The sequence below is a fragment of the Manihot esculenta genome, chromosome 16, assembly GCF_001659605.2.
Source record: "Manihot esculenta cultivar AM560-2 chromosome 16, M.esculenta_v8, whole genome shotgun sequence".
NCBI lineage: Eukaryota > Viridiplantae > Streptophyta > Magnoliopsida > Malpighiales > Euphorbiaceae > Manihot > Manihot esculenta.
This window is the reverse complement of record NC_035176.2, coordinates 9,640,859-9,657,817: the sequence shown is the minus strand read 5'-3', so window position 1 is coordinate 9,657,817 and position 16,959 is coordinate 9,640,859. Positions and strand designations below refer to the sequence as shown.

Here is a 16,959-nt window from a genome sequence, read left to right as displayed (position 1 = left end):
GGAAAGGGGTGAGCTACTAGAGCCCAGTGAGCAGAACATATAAACAGTTTATATAGATATGCTATCATGAAATGCATCACATCACAAACAATTCACATCACAGATGGATTTGTCACCAATAACCCCCTCTTTCCTCTAAATCACAACATATTTGCCAGGACGCGTGGCATGGGCAGCCTTGGACTTTCTTACACTTTGCCAGGACACGTGGCATGGGCAGCCCTGGACTTCCTTATCATACTGAGGGCTAATGGGTCATCTAAAATCCATCCACATCGACAATCATTAATGCAATGCAACATATTCGTGAATTCTAATGCAAAACAACCTAATACATATCATGGCATTCATGATGCATGGATCATGCTTCAAAAGAATATCATTGCTTTGAAAATAATAGGAGTTATGTTCTACTCACCTCTGGCAGACTCTGAACACACTATGAAGCAGCTATCTCACTGCTGGGGTCCTCGGTTCCTCAACTCCGAACCTACATAGGTGGACTCAAATAAGGGACCAAACATATACCAACATGACTCTAAACATCTCCCCAAAAAACCCCCTAAAACATCATAAAAACAGTCATAGAAAACATGCAAAGGAAGGCTGAACAGGGCACTTTCGGCGGCAGGTTCGGCGGCCAAAATTCCCTCCAGAGCCGAAACTCAGTCACCTTCGGCGGCAGGTTCGGCGGCCGAAAGTCCCCTCCAGAGCCGAAAGTCCAAACTTTCAGGGACAGGGTTCAGCAGCCAAAATTGCCTCCTCAGGCAGGTTCGGCGGCTGAACATGGTTTCGGCTGCTGAACCTGAGTTCTTCCAGAATGGCAGAACGCGAGCTTCTCTCCCACATTCAGCTAACCAAACCTTCCAACCAAACCAACTCATGCAAAAACATGCAAAAGCACATCCTCAAGTATTTAGGGGCTTAAAACTAACCTATACCCCAACAACATCACATTTTAACAAACAATAAACATACATTTCATCATTAACTCACATAAACCCTAACATTTTATAACTAGCCTAATCATGCATTAAAACTCTCTAAAACCCCTCAAAACTTCTTGGATCTAGCTGGGTACTACAGACGGTTTGTGAAAGGGTTTTCACTTATAGCAGCTCCACTGACTAAATTACTACATAAGAATGTTAAGTATATTTGGGATGATAGATGTCAGGCAAGCTTTGACAGATTAAAGACTATGCTCACTGAAGCACCTATACTTACACAACCTATTTCTAGCAAGAAATTTGTGATATATAGTGATACTTCTCACAATGGACTTGGATGTGTTTTGATGCAAGAAGGTAAAGTGATTGCCTATGCTTCTAGACAACTAAAGCCACATGAGAAGAACTATCCTATCCATGATCTAGAGTTGGCTGCCATAGTTTTTGCATTAAAGATATGGAGGCATTACTTATATGGTGAGAATGTTACATCTATACAGATCATAAAAGTCTGCAATACTTACCCACACAAAAGGAGCTAAACCTAAGACAGAAGATAGCTGAAGTTACTGAAAGATTATGATTGCATTATAGATTATCACCTAAGCAAAGCTAATCTGGTAGCAGATGCACTCAGTGGGAAATCCTTATTTGCATTAAGAGCAATGAATGTGTGGTTGACTATAGCGGATGATGGAGCTATCATAGTAGAATTAAAAGTTAGACCTAGCTTACTACAACAAATTAAAGAAGCACAAAAAGAAGATACAGAGATAGCTTTATGGACTAGACAAGTACAAGAGAGGAAGAAGCAGAAGCATGTGATAAGTGATGATGGCTACCTATACTATGGTAATAAAATATGTGTACCTAATATTAGAGAGTTGAAACAGAGTATTCTTACAGAGGCACACAACAGTCCATATGCTATGCATCCAGGTAGCACTAAGATGTATCAAGATCTGAAGGTGCACTATTGGTGGCCGAGTATGAAAAGAGATATAGTTGAATTTATAACAAAATATTTGACATGTCAACGGGTAAAAGCAAAACATCAGGTTCCATTAGGGTTATTGCAGCCTATAGCTATACCAGACTGGAATGGGATGGAATTACCATGAATTTTGTAACAGGATTGCCACTCACACCTAGGAAGAAAGATGTCATTTGGGTAATAGTTGACAAGTTAACAAAATCAGCACATTTCTTGCCAATCAGAATGGATTATACATTGGAAAAGTATGCAGAATTTTATATTATGAAATTGTGAGACTGCATGGTGTTCCTATCTCTATCATATCAGACAGAGATCTAAGATTCAAATCTAGATTCTGGGAAAAGCTACATGAAGCTCTAGGTACAAAATTGAATTTTAGTACAACTTTTTATCCTCAAACAGATAGCCAGTCAGAGAGAGTAATTCAAGTTTTGGAAGATATGCTCAGAAGTTGCGTAATTGAATTTGAAGAAAGCTGGAAAAGATATCTTCCACTAGTATAATTTGCTTACAACAACAGTTATCAGGCTAGTATTAAGATGGCCCGTTATGAAGCATTGTATGGCAGAAAATATAGAATCCCATTATGTTGGACAGAAGTTAGTAAAGCTAAACTTGTAAGTCCAGAGTTAATAAGACAGATTGAGGAGAAAGTGAAAATTATCAAAGAAAGATTGAAAGCTGCAACTGATAGACAAAAATCCTATGCATATTTGAGAATAAAAGATATAGAATTTGCTGTTGGGGACAAAGTGTTTTTAAAAGTTTCTCCGTGGAAGAAAGTGCTAAGATTTGGTAAGAAAGGTAAGTTAAGCCCTTCGTTTACTGGTCCATGTAAAATAATTGAGCGTGTAGGTCCAGTAGTCTACAAGCTAGCTTTACATCCAAAGTTAGACAGAATACACAATGTCTTCTATGTATCCATGTTAAGAAGATACAGATCTGACCCTGCACATGTCATTTCAGTAGAACCCATTGATGTACAACCTGGCTTAACTTATGAAGAAGAACCAATGATAATTTTAGCAAGGAAAATGAAAGAGGTACGAAATAAGAAGATTCCCTTTATTAAAGTGTTATGGAGAAATCACAAGGTAGAAGAAGCTACATGGGAGAGTGAAGAAGTGATGAAGCAATAATATTCACAGTTATTCAAAGCATATAAAATTTCGAGGACGAATTTTCTTAAGAGGGAAAGAGTTGTAACATCCTGAAACCCATAGTCAGGAATAGTAACATGACTAGGTATGAGTTAGATTATTTCATTATTAGAGCAAGTGGCATTAGGGGAGGTATTAGCTTACCTTGAGTTACTTAGGGGAGCTGCTAGCATAACTCTAAACTGCTAATAATTAAATCATAGAAAACTCAAATGAAGAAACAGACATATCCAGAAATAAATTAAAAAATTTGATTAGCGAGTCAGGAACGAGTAACTTTCGGGAGGTGCTTAGGGTTTCTCGACGTACTTGCTTAAGGTGCTTATTAAAATTTGACATGCTTACTTAACTGAAAAGGACTTCTAAAGGCTAAAAGTATAATTTAGTAGGTCAATCTATGAAGATTGAAAGTTTGAAAACTAAATTGAAACATGGTAAAGAGTTTAGTAGGTTAAAGTGTAAATAAAAGATAAAATTCAGTTTAGTCCTTCATGTTTTCCACTTCTTCACCTAAAACCTCCATGTGTTACCTAACTAAGCTATGGTGATTTGCTATAAATATAAAATATGCAATAGAGACAAAATAAGTTATTTTTTTTTTATTGAATGTGAAGGAAATTCTTGTCGTGCACAAGAATACATATGGCACTCATATCTTATACTAAGAAGTTTGACAAGTATGCTTTGTATCATGTTAACTACACTTTATATGCTTATAATTATTTACTTAATTATCTATATATATGAATACGCTTGCTTTATTTTATTAGTTGTTTGCAATCACCCACTGAGCATTAGCTTAGTGTTTTGGTTTTTACCTCACGCAAATTGTAGATAAAATAGGCATAGGGGAGGTTATCAGAGGTCTACATCAGACATCAAACCCATTATCATAGATGGTTGTTTTGAGTCTCCGAGTCATGATATAGTTATATTTTGCCATGTACATATTAAATAGAGTGGGTTATGAAGGTTATGTAAATCAAATAATGTAATTATGTATGGATAAATAAAAAAGAGTTAAGCGTTTGCATGTGATGATATCCATTAAAAAAATAAGGGTGATGTTGTTATGAAATGTGTGCTAAATTAAAGAATAGTAAGATATCAAATGACAGTTGATAGTATACTTATAAGTGTGATTTTCACATGTACTATAGGTTGAAATGTTAATGAAATAGAGAAAACTCTGCCACAATTTTGGTTTAAAATCTCACATTTACTTTAATCTCTTTATGAAATTTACTTGAACTACCTAATAATTTGGTAATTACAGATAAAGGAAATTGTTTAGTTTTGATATATCTGAAAAGATATAGTTTGTGATAATTCTTAGTTTGCCTATACTTTGACAGGGTAAGGGGTGTTACAATTAGTGGTATCAGAGCAAAGGTTTAGGCGATTCTAGTTTATAGTATATATGTGTCGTATATGTACATGCCAAAATGAGTTACAGCTATGATATGGTTTTGATGTAAATCTCTGCTTTGTGTCTTTAAGTCTGATAGAAGATGTCATCTGAATCGCAAAAAGCAGTATATGAAGAGGTAGAGAGTCATGCTCCCTCTGAGGCAGCTGCACCTGCTGCTGCTCCTCCACCTGCTTGTATTGACAGACCAGGGCAGAATGCATTGCTTTTACAAATAGCTGAGTTACTTAAGAGGGTTACATAAAATGTGCCAGAGATACCACCACCATCTGCAATAGTTTAAAATTACAAAAATAAAATTTTATTATATAAAAAAATATACTTTTATTATTAAAAAATATATTTTATAATTACAAAAATAATATTATATTATATAATAACTTATTTGATCCTTAAATAAAAATATAACAATTTAATTAACTAAAAAAATTAAATTAAATTTATTTAATCATTAAATAAAAATTCTGAGATTTTGTTCGACTTTTACTCTTTTATAATTTGTATACCAACAAATATGAAAATCTGTAAAAGACTAACAGATCCCAACGGAAAGTCAGCTACAGTTTATACTGAATTTTGTAATCTCTTATTAATTTTAGACTTATGGTTAAAAGTTTACTCACAAATCTGATTACCAAGGAAAGCTTTGTTAATAATATTTAGTAAACGCATCAATAGATTGATAAATGTTCAATGTCACCGACATAAATTTCGATGCTAATTTGTTAATAAATTCACCAACGAATTTGTACTAGTTGTTGGTTATCATTACCATTATCATGCAACGACTATGTAGTATTTTTACTGTGATTAACTAAAACCTGTAAAAAGAGAATATGAGATGGAGATGGTGATAGGTATTCACGACAGCTATTTCGACGCTATATCGATAAATAGAAAGAATATAATGAATTGTTTATAGTTTTTATATGAAAGAATAACATATCTTGTCTCTGTAATTTTTCTCATTCTATATTGTAAGACGACAGAGGTAAATATGGTATTTTTCGATAATCTAGCGGCGATGTGGCCGGTTGCTTGATATAGAATATCACCAGCTAATGAGTTAGTAATCCCATGATTATAGGCGTAACGGAGATATACTGAATTATGTAATGGTAATTTTGCGTCTAAACTCGCCCTGGTGGATTTCTAATAATGATTCAAATATTTAAAGTGTCTGGGTCTTTCATTTTTTAAAATATACTGCTTTTTCTATGAATTTAATCCATATCACATAGTCCTATTTCAAAATAACAACTCATGTTATATAATATCAATTTTATCATGTATAAAAAAAATCTCTTCATTGAAAAATTAAATGAAACTCACCGGCTGATTGTATTTTAAATACATCACACATAATAGGCTAAAGTACACTCTAAATAATAGAGTATAACGAAACAAAATTTTACTTGCAATCTAAATTATTTATTATTTTTGTTTTATATTATATTAAAAAATATATCAGAGACCAACTGTTTAATTATTGACTTGAACTTATTTTTACCTAATGAAACAGTACCTATATCTTAATAATGCTCCAAACAACGAAAGGATGTAGTTTTTTTTATTTTTTATTCTTTACCTTAATTTTCTTTTTCTCCAACTTCGTCCTAAATAATTATATATTTAGTCACCCTTCACCATAAAATATTATTCAAAGTGCATAAAATAATCATAATATGACCTTTATATATATAATTACAGCGTAAAAAATTATATAATTTTTATTCAACTGTATCTGTTTACAGTTATAAAAATTAATACTTTAGGTTGATTATTATAGCAATTATTGCATTGTAAATGAGATTAATCATAACCAAAAAATACAATTTTTACAGTTCCAACCTCAACGTAGCATCACTTTCAATTCAAGGATTTTGTGGATATAACACAAAGATGATACATGCAAATATTTAATCGCATTTATATCTTCCTTGTCCGCTTTGAAAGCCGGATGTCACCCTTCCTTTCGGTTCCTCTTAAATGACACTTTCCCCAATCTATTTAAATCTATCTAAATATATATAGCATTAATAAAATATTCCCTCAATTCATTTTTTTTTACAAATTATTTCTAAATATTATAATTACTTTAAAATAAATATTTATATTTTTTTATAAAGCTAATATCTCATATTAACTAAATTTTAAAATAATATATTTGATAATAAAATAATAAAAATAAAAATTAAATAAAAATTTTAGATATACATTCAAACGTAAGTTCAAAATTTAATTTCTGATATTACACCACGATCGCTCAAAATAAGTTATGAGCTGTCACCCCAAAATATAGTCACATGACAAGAATCTGATAGATGACTAACGCGGTTCCACCCGAGAAAAGGAATACCCGAACACTTTAACACCCGATTCATTATCAAGACTCGCCCTATCTTAGATAGGATGAGTCTCGGCATAAAGTTGCCGTTAACAGGCACAATGTTGGGAGCTTCCGTTACGCTTGTAATTATGAGATATCTGACCAGTTAACCCGACGAGATCCCTGATAGAGCATAATTTAGTCCATTTTATATTAATATTATTAATGAATATTTATACGATTTCTGCTTAATTTATTGATTTTAATATTATTTTGCAGAAAATTGTATAAAAGGACAATTTAGAGAAAATCTCCCTTATTTGGAGCAAAAGAGAGCAAGTCTGCTAAGTTGGATTCAAGTCGAACTAAATGAGGAAAAATATTCTGAAAATCAAATATTCAAGCAACCCAGCACTTGGGCCCGCACATGGATTCGCAATTGGAGGGCCCATCTCTGCGCATTCCCGCGCGATCGCTTGCAACCAAGAACCCGCGCCTTCATTTGCACTTGGACCCGCTTATGAACAGCCGGCTTGCACGTGGACCAGCGCGCTTCACCACTCACGCAACGCAAATGGGCCACAGCAACACTTGCGCACAAGCTCCAGCGTATGGACTTCTCCAACACGTGGATCAATTCGCACCAAGCTATCCTCACATGGTCAGCAATTCTCGCGTGGGCCCGCCAAATACATGCTCACACCTTACCATTCCCTCCAGTGGATCAAGCTCCCATTTTCACGCGCCTCCACTCCAGCTTCACGTAGACACTCGTACACTCGATCCACTCCCAGGCCAGCAATTTTCCTAAATAGAGCGCTCCTCTGCACTTATAAATAGAGCTTCCAGTGGATGAAAAAGGACAATCTCTTCCAGTCGGCAATTCCGCAAGCTCCACTGCCTTCGGGTTCTCTTTCTTTTCTTTTTCTTTTTTTTCTTCTATTTTTCTGTTTTTAATTCAGTCAATGAGTGGCTGATTTTCCATCTAATTGAATATTGGTTGAAGTTTTAGTTATTTAATGGGTTGTGAGACTTGATCAAATATTGTTTAATTTTGGGGATTCAATATTCATGCAATTTCATATTTAATTCTCATATTATTTTGTTATTGAAATCTACGTTGATTTTTTATTGCAAAATAATTATTTGTTAGTTTGAATAATTTAAGTCCGTAATTGCTTGGGTTATTCTTACATGAGAACACTTGGGATAAAACCCAAGAAAATTGCATGATCTAGCGTTATCTCCATACGTTTGGGTAGCTAGGATTGGATCTCTCTATTTCTTAATGCAATCGACAATTGTTTTGATGCCTAAGGTCCAAGGACGTTCCTTGGCAATTTGTTGATTAGTAATTAATTAGAGGACGTTCCCTAATTGGTTTAATCATAAGGAGAGATAATGGTGGTGAGAAGCGTCTTCCATCTCCATAAACTAATCTATTGAATTAACCCAAAAGAACAAAGTGTCTGTGATCAACCCCAACAACTAAAGTGGATCCAATATTTCAACTAGAGCTTTCTCATTATTAATTACTTTTTACTTAATTATTTGCTTTCTATTATTATTCTCATTATTAGTTACTACAATCATTCTCAAACCCCCCATTTTACTTTTATTGCAATATATTTTTGTTCTGCTTTCAGTTTATCTCATTTTATCCCACTTTCAGTCTTTTATCTCATCTTTAATTTATTATCGTTCCAGTTTATTTTCTTGGTCATAAAAAGAGAAATAGGTGAGTTCTCAATTCTCTGTGGATTCGATCCTTTCACCACTATCTGCAGTTGTAAAATTGTTGATAACCAGAAAGGTTATTTTTGACCGGCTTCGACAACCGCGAGTCAAAAATTGGCGCCGTTTCCGGGGAATTGATCTAACTTATTTGTTTTTCTTTCAGGACCATATAGCAAAAAAAAAAAAAATGAAAAAAAATAAAAAATAAAAAATAAAATAAAATAAAATTTTTTTGAGCACAAAAAGCTTCCATCGCAGATCTGAATCATGGATGAGGTAAGTACATCTGATCTTGATTCTCGAATTTCAAAACTAACCGCTCTTGTGGATAGCTATACCGTAGGTCGAGCTCAACACTCTCAGCCACCAAGACATTATCCCTACCATGACACATACAATCCATATTGGGGAGACCAACCGAACTATGGCTATGATGAGGCTAATAACTACCAAGATTATCAAGGATATCAAGCCCAACCAGCACCACCAATGGACACTGATACTAATAATGAGGTTATGAAGACCTTGCAAATGATGCAACAACAAATGGGTCAAATGGCCATCTCATTGAATGCACTCATGTTAAGAAGAGAGCAAGAACTTCAAGATGTGGAGGATGATGAGGAAAGTTGGCAAGTACAAGAACAAGCTGCTGAAGAGACACAACCAGAATACTGTTTGTCCCAACCAACGGATCAAATAGAACTTGTTGATAATTCAAATATCATTGATTGTTTGAGCAAAGATGTTTTTGATATAAAAGATGATATTCTAACCAATGACTCATGCAGGGAGGCTAGCCAAAAAGATGAAGAGAGCCAAAAAGAGCCAGAACTGAAAGAAACTAACTATTACATCCAACAGGTGGACTGCGAACACGCACAGAACAAAGGAGAGCCAATCGCACCTCTTCAGATCAATCTTGCGCAGTCAGAAGGAACTCCAACTGAACCACCTCAGCTTGGACCGCAGGACAGTCCTGCAACTCTTCTAGTTGCACCTCTTCAGCTTCCATCGCATGAAACTCCTTTCATTCTTCCATTGCAGATCAATCTTAAGCAAGAAGGAGTACCTGAAATTCTCTCAGGCGCGTCCTTTCATCTTCCAACACAAATCAGTCTTCCACCTCAGTTAGGTCCTATGCAGAAGGAGGAAACTGAAACTCCTTTCATCCTTCCAATGCAACCAGCCCATGCCCACAAGGAACAAATGGTACTCCAAGCACCTAAACCAAAGGACCATGCGGATCAATGCCTTCCCAAACCTCCGGATAAGGTAGAGTTTGTTTTGCCTGAATTAAGTACTAAATTGCAGCTAGCCATAGAGAAACATGAATTGGAGTTCAAAGTGCTTCCCAATGATCTCAAAAATGCAAACATAAGGGCTAGAGGCACACCTAATCTGAAAGAAGAGAAGCTAATCATGTTGCTTCATGAGTACATGGAAAAAATAAGATGGGTTTTGACTAAATCAAAAGGAGTGCTACACTTTTTGCTCAATGCAGTTGGGACTCTTTTCCCTTCCCCAATTACTTGAGCCTTGATCAAGTGGATCGCGCCATGCACACCACACCCCAGGGGAGTACTCAGTTTCCTTTGTTCTTTTATGTTTTTTATACATTGAGGACAATGCATGATTTAGGTGTGGGGGTGCATATCTCTGAATTTTTACTTTTAATTTTATTTTTGCTTTAAATCTTTAGTTTGCTTGCATTAGGAAAAATTTTTTCATTTTTGATTTTTTCATTTTTGTTATTTTTATGCTTTCAATAAAACACACACAACCACAACCTTCTTGTTCTTTTTGTTTTGCTCTACTCAAATGTAACGACCCCAAAATGGACCGTCACCGGCGCTAGGATTCAGGTCGGCTTAAGGCCGCCAGAACCCGTAGCAAGCCTGCTATACTCTCTGTGTACCTGTAACCTCATACATGATCATACATTTTTTGTGAAAATTAAACTCTTTTCTGAACCAAGGCTTAACCTGTGCATGCACTATCTCTGTACTCTGTACTCATGTACTCTGTACTCTGTATCCCTGACTAGAGCTTGCTCTAGATGGGTTAACTCATACCTGGTAAGCCTGGTTTTCACATACAGGAAAACATATATACATATACTGATCATGTACAAAACATACATCACTAGGTCAAGCAACAACTATTACATCTCTTTAATATTACATGTCCACTCTAAGCTATTACAGATCTCTTTACTCTTCCTGTACTCTGCTGGACTGTCCCTGTACACTGTACACTGAACCTGCAAAACTGGGGTTAAGGGAGTGGGATGAGCTCTATAGCCCAGTGAGTAGAACAGTAAAACATCTCAGGAAAATATGATCTCATGGAATGCACCATATCACAGACAAGCCACATCAAGAGTAAACCTGTCACCACATAGTCCCAGTAACTCTGTGCCAGGGCGTAGAATCGAGCACCTGGTCTTCCTGTCATATATGTATATGTGTATATAACACCTCTGTACTTACCATTGCCAGGGCGTAGTCAAAGGCTCCTGGTCTTTGCTATACCTGCCAGGGCGTAGTCAAAGGCTCCTGGACTTTGCTATACTTGCCAGGGCGTAGTCAAAGGCTCCTGGACTTCCTGTCTGAGACTATTGGATCATTCAGCATTTACCCACATCAACAAAGAACTATGCAATGCAACATATTCGTGAATACTAATGCAATCAACCTATGGCATAATCATGATGCATGAGATATGCTAAAACATTCCATTTCTTAATTAAAAGTATTAAATTTAGTTCCACTCACCTCTGGCTATCTGGACTGACTGACTTTGCAGGCGCTGAAACTCTGGAGCAGTACTCACTGCTGCTCTCTCTGGTTCCTCTGGTCTGTACCGATACAGATGGACTCAAATGAGGGACCAAACAAGCTGATGAATAACTCTCTTACACTCCCCAAGAATCCCCTAAAACTCACTCAACTATCCATGCAAAGCATGCAAAAGAAAGCTAGACAGGACACTTTAGGCGGCAGGTTCGGCGGCCGAATGTCCTCTCCAGAGACGAAACTCAAGCACCTTCGGCGGCACCTTCGGCGGCCGAAGCTCCCAAACAGAGCCGAACATGCAAAACAGGCTGTGGCAGCCAAACCACCATGCAAAAGGTTCGGCGGCCGAATGAACCTTCGGCTGCCGAACCTGAGTTCATCCAGAACTCAGCTTCAACGGCAAACCATCTTCTCCTTCCCTTCAACCACTCAAACCATATCTACTCCAACGCCTCAACATACATATACTCACGTATATGAGCACAGGGGTCCAAAACTATCTAATAACCCCAAACAACAAATCAAACATAACACAGAAACATGTCTACATGCATAACTCATCAAAACCACTACTTCTCACTTAAACATGTATCTTTCTCCCTTAACTTCCATAAAACCTTCAGAAAACACATAAACAGGTTCAAGAGCATTACTTACCTCCTGTAACAAGAAGCTGAACACTCTGAACTAAGGAAAACGGACCAACTCTCCTCAAACTCTCAAACTCGCACAAACGGAGCTTTTTGCTTCAAAACATTCAAAACCTTGTGAACTATCAAAACACTCTGCATGAGCTGCTCAAACTCAGCAAATAAACCAGGGGAGACGTGGCCAAGCTTCTGGCAACAAGGTGGACATAACACCTGTCCAAAATGCTGACTCAGGGATGCAAAACTGCTGGCTAAGCAACTCAGCTTCGGCTGCCGAATCGCATGCAAAACCATGCAACATTCAGGGGCCGAACCTGAATTCGGAAGCCGAATATTGGGCACTTTCGGCGGCCGAACTTATCTTCGGCGGCCGAACTTGGCTCCTCTGCCTTGGTTCATTTCAACTCAAAATTATCACACTATAAACCCAGAAAACACATCATAACACTTAGAAAACATAATTCCTACCCTTATATAGACTCCCAACACCCCGGATTCCACCAGACAATAGGAATTCCGGTGCCGGATTCTAGCCGGGTATTACATTCTCCCCTCCTTAAGAACATTCGTCCTCGGATGTTCCTCAAACACATAATTAACAGATGAAACGGAGAAAACTAACCTCAAAACAAATATGGATACTGCTGGAGCATAGACTCCCGCGTCTCCCAGGTGCACTCTTCTAGATTATGGTGGTTCCATAGAACTTTCACCATCGGAATCTCCTTGTTCCTTAGCTGTCTGATCTGCGTGTCCAGAATCCGCACTGGCTGTTCGATATAGGTGAGATCCGTATGAATCTCCACCTCAGGCTCACTCAGAACCTGATTCGGATCTGACACAAACTGTCGTAGCATAGAAACATGAAATACCGGGTGAATTCTCTCCATAGAAGCAGGTAAATCCAGCTTATACGACACATTTCCGATCCTCTGCAATACCTCAAAGGGTCCAATGTACTGTGGAGCCAATTTACCTTTCTTTCCAAAACGAACCACTCCTTTCATTGGAGACACTTTCAGCAATACCCAATTACCCTCTTGAAATTCTAACTGCTTTCTGCGAACGTCTGCATAACTTTTTTGTCTACTCTGAGCTGTTCTGATTCTCTCTCTGATCATGGGCACCATTCTACTGGTAATGTCTACTAACTCTGGCCCTGCAAGAGCCTTCTCTCCTACCTCTTCCCAGCAAACAGGGGATCTGCACTTCCTCCCATACAAAGCTTCATAAGGAGCCATCCCAATGCTAGCATGATGACTGTTATTGTAGGCAAACTCTACCAAAGGTAGATGCTGCCTCCAAGAACCGCCAAAGTCTAACACACATAGGCGAAGCATATCCTCTATGGTCTGGATGGTCCTTTCTGACTGTCCATCAGTCTGTGGGTGGAAAGCAGTACTAAAATCTAACCTTGTGCCCATTGCACTTTGCAGACTCCGCCAAAAGCGGGAGGTAAACTGAGGTCCTCTGTCTGAAACTATAGACACTGGGACTCCATGTAATCTCACTATCTCATCCAGATAGACCTGTGCCAGCTTATCCACAGAATAGTTACTCCGTACTGGAAGAAAATGAGCAGATTTCGTGAGTCTGTCCACAATCACCCATATCGAGTCTATCCTGTTGGACGCTACTGGTAAACCCACTACAAAATCCATGGCTATGTTCTCCCATTTCCATTCTGGAATCGGTAATGGGTTAAGCATTCCGGCCGGTTTCTGATGCTCTAATTTCACCCTTTGACAAACCTCACAGGCTGTCACAAACTGCGCCACTTCTTTCTTCATGGCTGGCCACCAATAGACCCTTTTCAGATCTTGATACATCTTGGTGGCTCCTGGGTGAACACTATACCTCGCATTATGAGCTTCCCTCATAATGTCTTCCTTCACACTGCCCCTATCTGGTACACAAAGTCGACTCCCATAGCGAAGGATCCCTTTGCTGTCAAATCTGAACTCTACACTATTGCCTGACTGAACAGTCCTGGCAATTTTCATCAACTCAGGGTCCTCATGCTGTCTCTGAGCTATCTGCTCCAGAAACACAGGTGTCACTCTCATCTGTGCGATCAACGCTCCTGTACCAGACAATTCTAGTTGTAATCCCTCGTCAAAGAGCTTATAAAGCTCCATCACAACTAGTCTCCGCTCTGCTGCTATATGGGATAAACTGCCTAGTGACTTCCGGCTTAGGGCGTCTGCGACAACATTCGCCTTACCCGGATGATACTGGATCTTACAATCATAATCACTGAGCAATTCTACCCATCTCCTCTGCCGCAAATTCAGCTCTCTCTGACTTAAGATGTACTGTAAACTCTTGTGATCAGTGAAGATCTCGCATTTAACCCCGTAGAGGTAATGCCGCCACATCTTAAGTGCAAAGATAACTGCTGCCATCTCGAGGTCATGGGTAGGGTAATTCAACTCGTGCTTCTTCAACTGTCTAGAAGCATAAGCTATTACTCTATCACTCTGCATCAATACACAACCCAATCCCACTCGAGATGCATCACAGAACACTGTGAACTCTTCATTACTGACGGGCAGAGCTAACACTGGTGCTGTTGTCAATCTCCTCTTGAGCTCCTCAAAGCTCTCTTCACACTGGTCTGACCAGATAAATTTCTGGTTCTTCTGAGTCAATTTGGTCATAGGAGCTGCTATCTTTGAGAAGTTCTGAACGAACCTCCTGTAGTAACCTGCCAGTCCCAGAAAGCTTTTAATCTCAGTCACTGTCGTGGGTCTGGGCCAGTTAGCTACAGCCTCTATCTTCTTGGGGTCTACCTCAATACCCTCTGCTGATACCACATGTCCCAAGAAGGCAATGCTCCGTAACCAAAACTCACACTTCGAGAACTTGGCATATAAACCATGCTCTCTCAATGTCTGCAAAATTGTCCTCAGATGCTGGGCATGCTCCTCTGCATCTCTGGAATACACTAAGATATCATCGATAAACACAATGACAAAGTGATCCAGAAACTCACTGAATACCCTGTTCATGAGATCCATAAATGCTGCAGGGGCGTTAGTCAACCCGAACGGCATCACTAAGAACTCATAATGCCCATATCTGGTCCGGAAAGCTGTCTTAGGCACATCTGCCTCTCTGACTCTCAACTGATGATATCCGGATCTCAGATCTATTTTCGAGAAACAACCTGCTCCAGCTAGCTGGTCAAATAGATCATCAATCCTAGGTAAAGGATACCTATTCTTGATAGTGACCTTGTTCAACTGTCTGTAGTCGATACAAAGTCTAAGGGATCCATCCTTCTTTCTGACAAAGAGCACTGGAGCACCCCAAGGTGAGGTACTAGGGCGGATGAAACCCTTATCTACCAAGTCCTGCAACTGTTCTTTCAACTCTGTTAACTCAGCTGGCGCCATCCTGTAGGGAGGAATAGAGATAGGTCTAGTACCTGGTAGTAATTCAATTTCAAACCCTATCTCCCTATCAGGTGGTAGTCCTGGTAAATCGTCTGGGAACACATCGAGAAATTCTCGGACTACTGGTACTGTGGCTGGTTCCCTCACCTGACTGTCTAGCTCTCTCACATGAGCTAGAAACCCCTGACAACCCCTCCTAAGCAAACGACGAGCCTGAAGGGCTGAAATCATACCTCTGGGTGTACCTCTCCTGTCTCCTCTGAAGACACACTCTGACCCATCCTGGTCTCTGAGACTCACTAACTTCTCTCTACAGTCCAAAGTCGCACTATATGTAGATAACCAATCCATCCCTAGAATGACATCAAAATCCGTCAAATCTAGAACCACAAGGTCAGCTGGAAGGTATCTACCCTCGATAAACACTGGACTGAAACGACAGACTGACACTGCCACTGATGGGTCACATCTAGGTCCACTGACCCAGAGAGGATACTCTAACTCAGAACTGATCAAACCCAATCGCTCTATGGCTCTCGAAGCAATAAAGGAATGAGAAGCACCGGGGTCCATCAACGCATACACATCTGAACACCCAATGATGAGATTACCTGACACCACTGTGTTCGACGTGTTAGCCTCCTCCTGTGTCACTGTGAAAATCCGTGCTGGGGCTACCGGATTTCCACCTCGGGAACCTGCTGCTGAAGTAGAGGCTACCCCTCTCCCTCTACCTCTGCCACTAATCTGAGGCATGACTGGAGCTACTGGCCGTACAACTGGCTGTACCACACTGCCTGAACTCATCTGCTGGGATGGTGCAAAAGTCATCTGCGGACAATCCCGAGCAATATGCCCTTCCTGTCCACATCGAAAACAAGCTGTAGATCCCAACCGACAAACTCCTCCATGTGGTTTTCCGCATCGTCTGCAGACTGGAGCTGTGCCAGAGCTTGAGCCACTACCTATTCCCAGACCTGACTTGACTTTACTCCAGAACTTACTCTTTGTTCCTTTTGCTCTATCCCATCTTTTACTGCCTGTTGAACCGGAACTGGGGGCCTTAGAACCCGAAGCCTGTGCCCTTGACTGTTTCTGAATATTGGCACTAGCTTCCATCTTCCTGGCTGCGTCTACGATGGTATGGAAACTCTCCTTTTCTGCTGGAAGAATCAAGGAAGCATACCTGGGATGCAGTCTCATAGTATATCTCCTTGCTTTCTTCTGATCCGTATCATAGGCTTGACCCACATACTGAAGCAAATCCAGGAACTTATCTGTGAATTCATCAACACTCATCTCATCTGTCTGTCTCAGCTGTTCAAATTCAATTACTTTCATCTCCCTCGAACTGTCAGGAAAAGCCCACCCTGCAAACTCATTGGCGAACTCTCCCCATGACATGCTGTCCATTCTAGGCTCCACATAATTCTTAAACCATTCTCTGGCTTTCTTGCATTTTATTGTGAAACCTGCCATCTCAATGGCTCTCCTATCATCTGATCCCAACT

At 39.2% G+C, this 16,959-nt stretch overlaps 1 protein-coding gene across 1 annotated transcript; it reads left to right on the top strand.

The window, feature by feature from the left end:
* The first annotated feature begins 1,980 nt into the window (after nt 1-1,980).
* Nucleotides 1,981-3,086, top strand: LOC122722071. Its single transcript, XM_043951723.1, has 2 exons — nt 1,981-2,189; nt 2,468-3,086. The coding sequence occupies exons 1-2, from the start codon at nt 1,981-1,983 to the stop codon at nt 3,084-3,086; spliced, it is 828 nt and encodes a 275-aa protein (XP_043807658.1).
* Nucleotides 3,087-16,959: the final 13,873 nt, after the last annotated feature.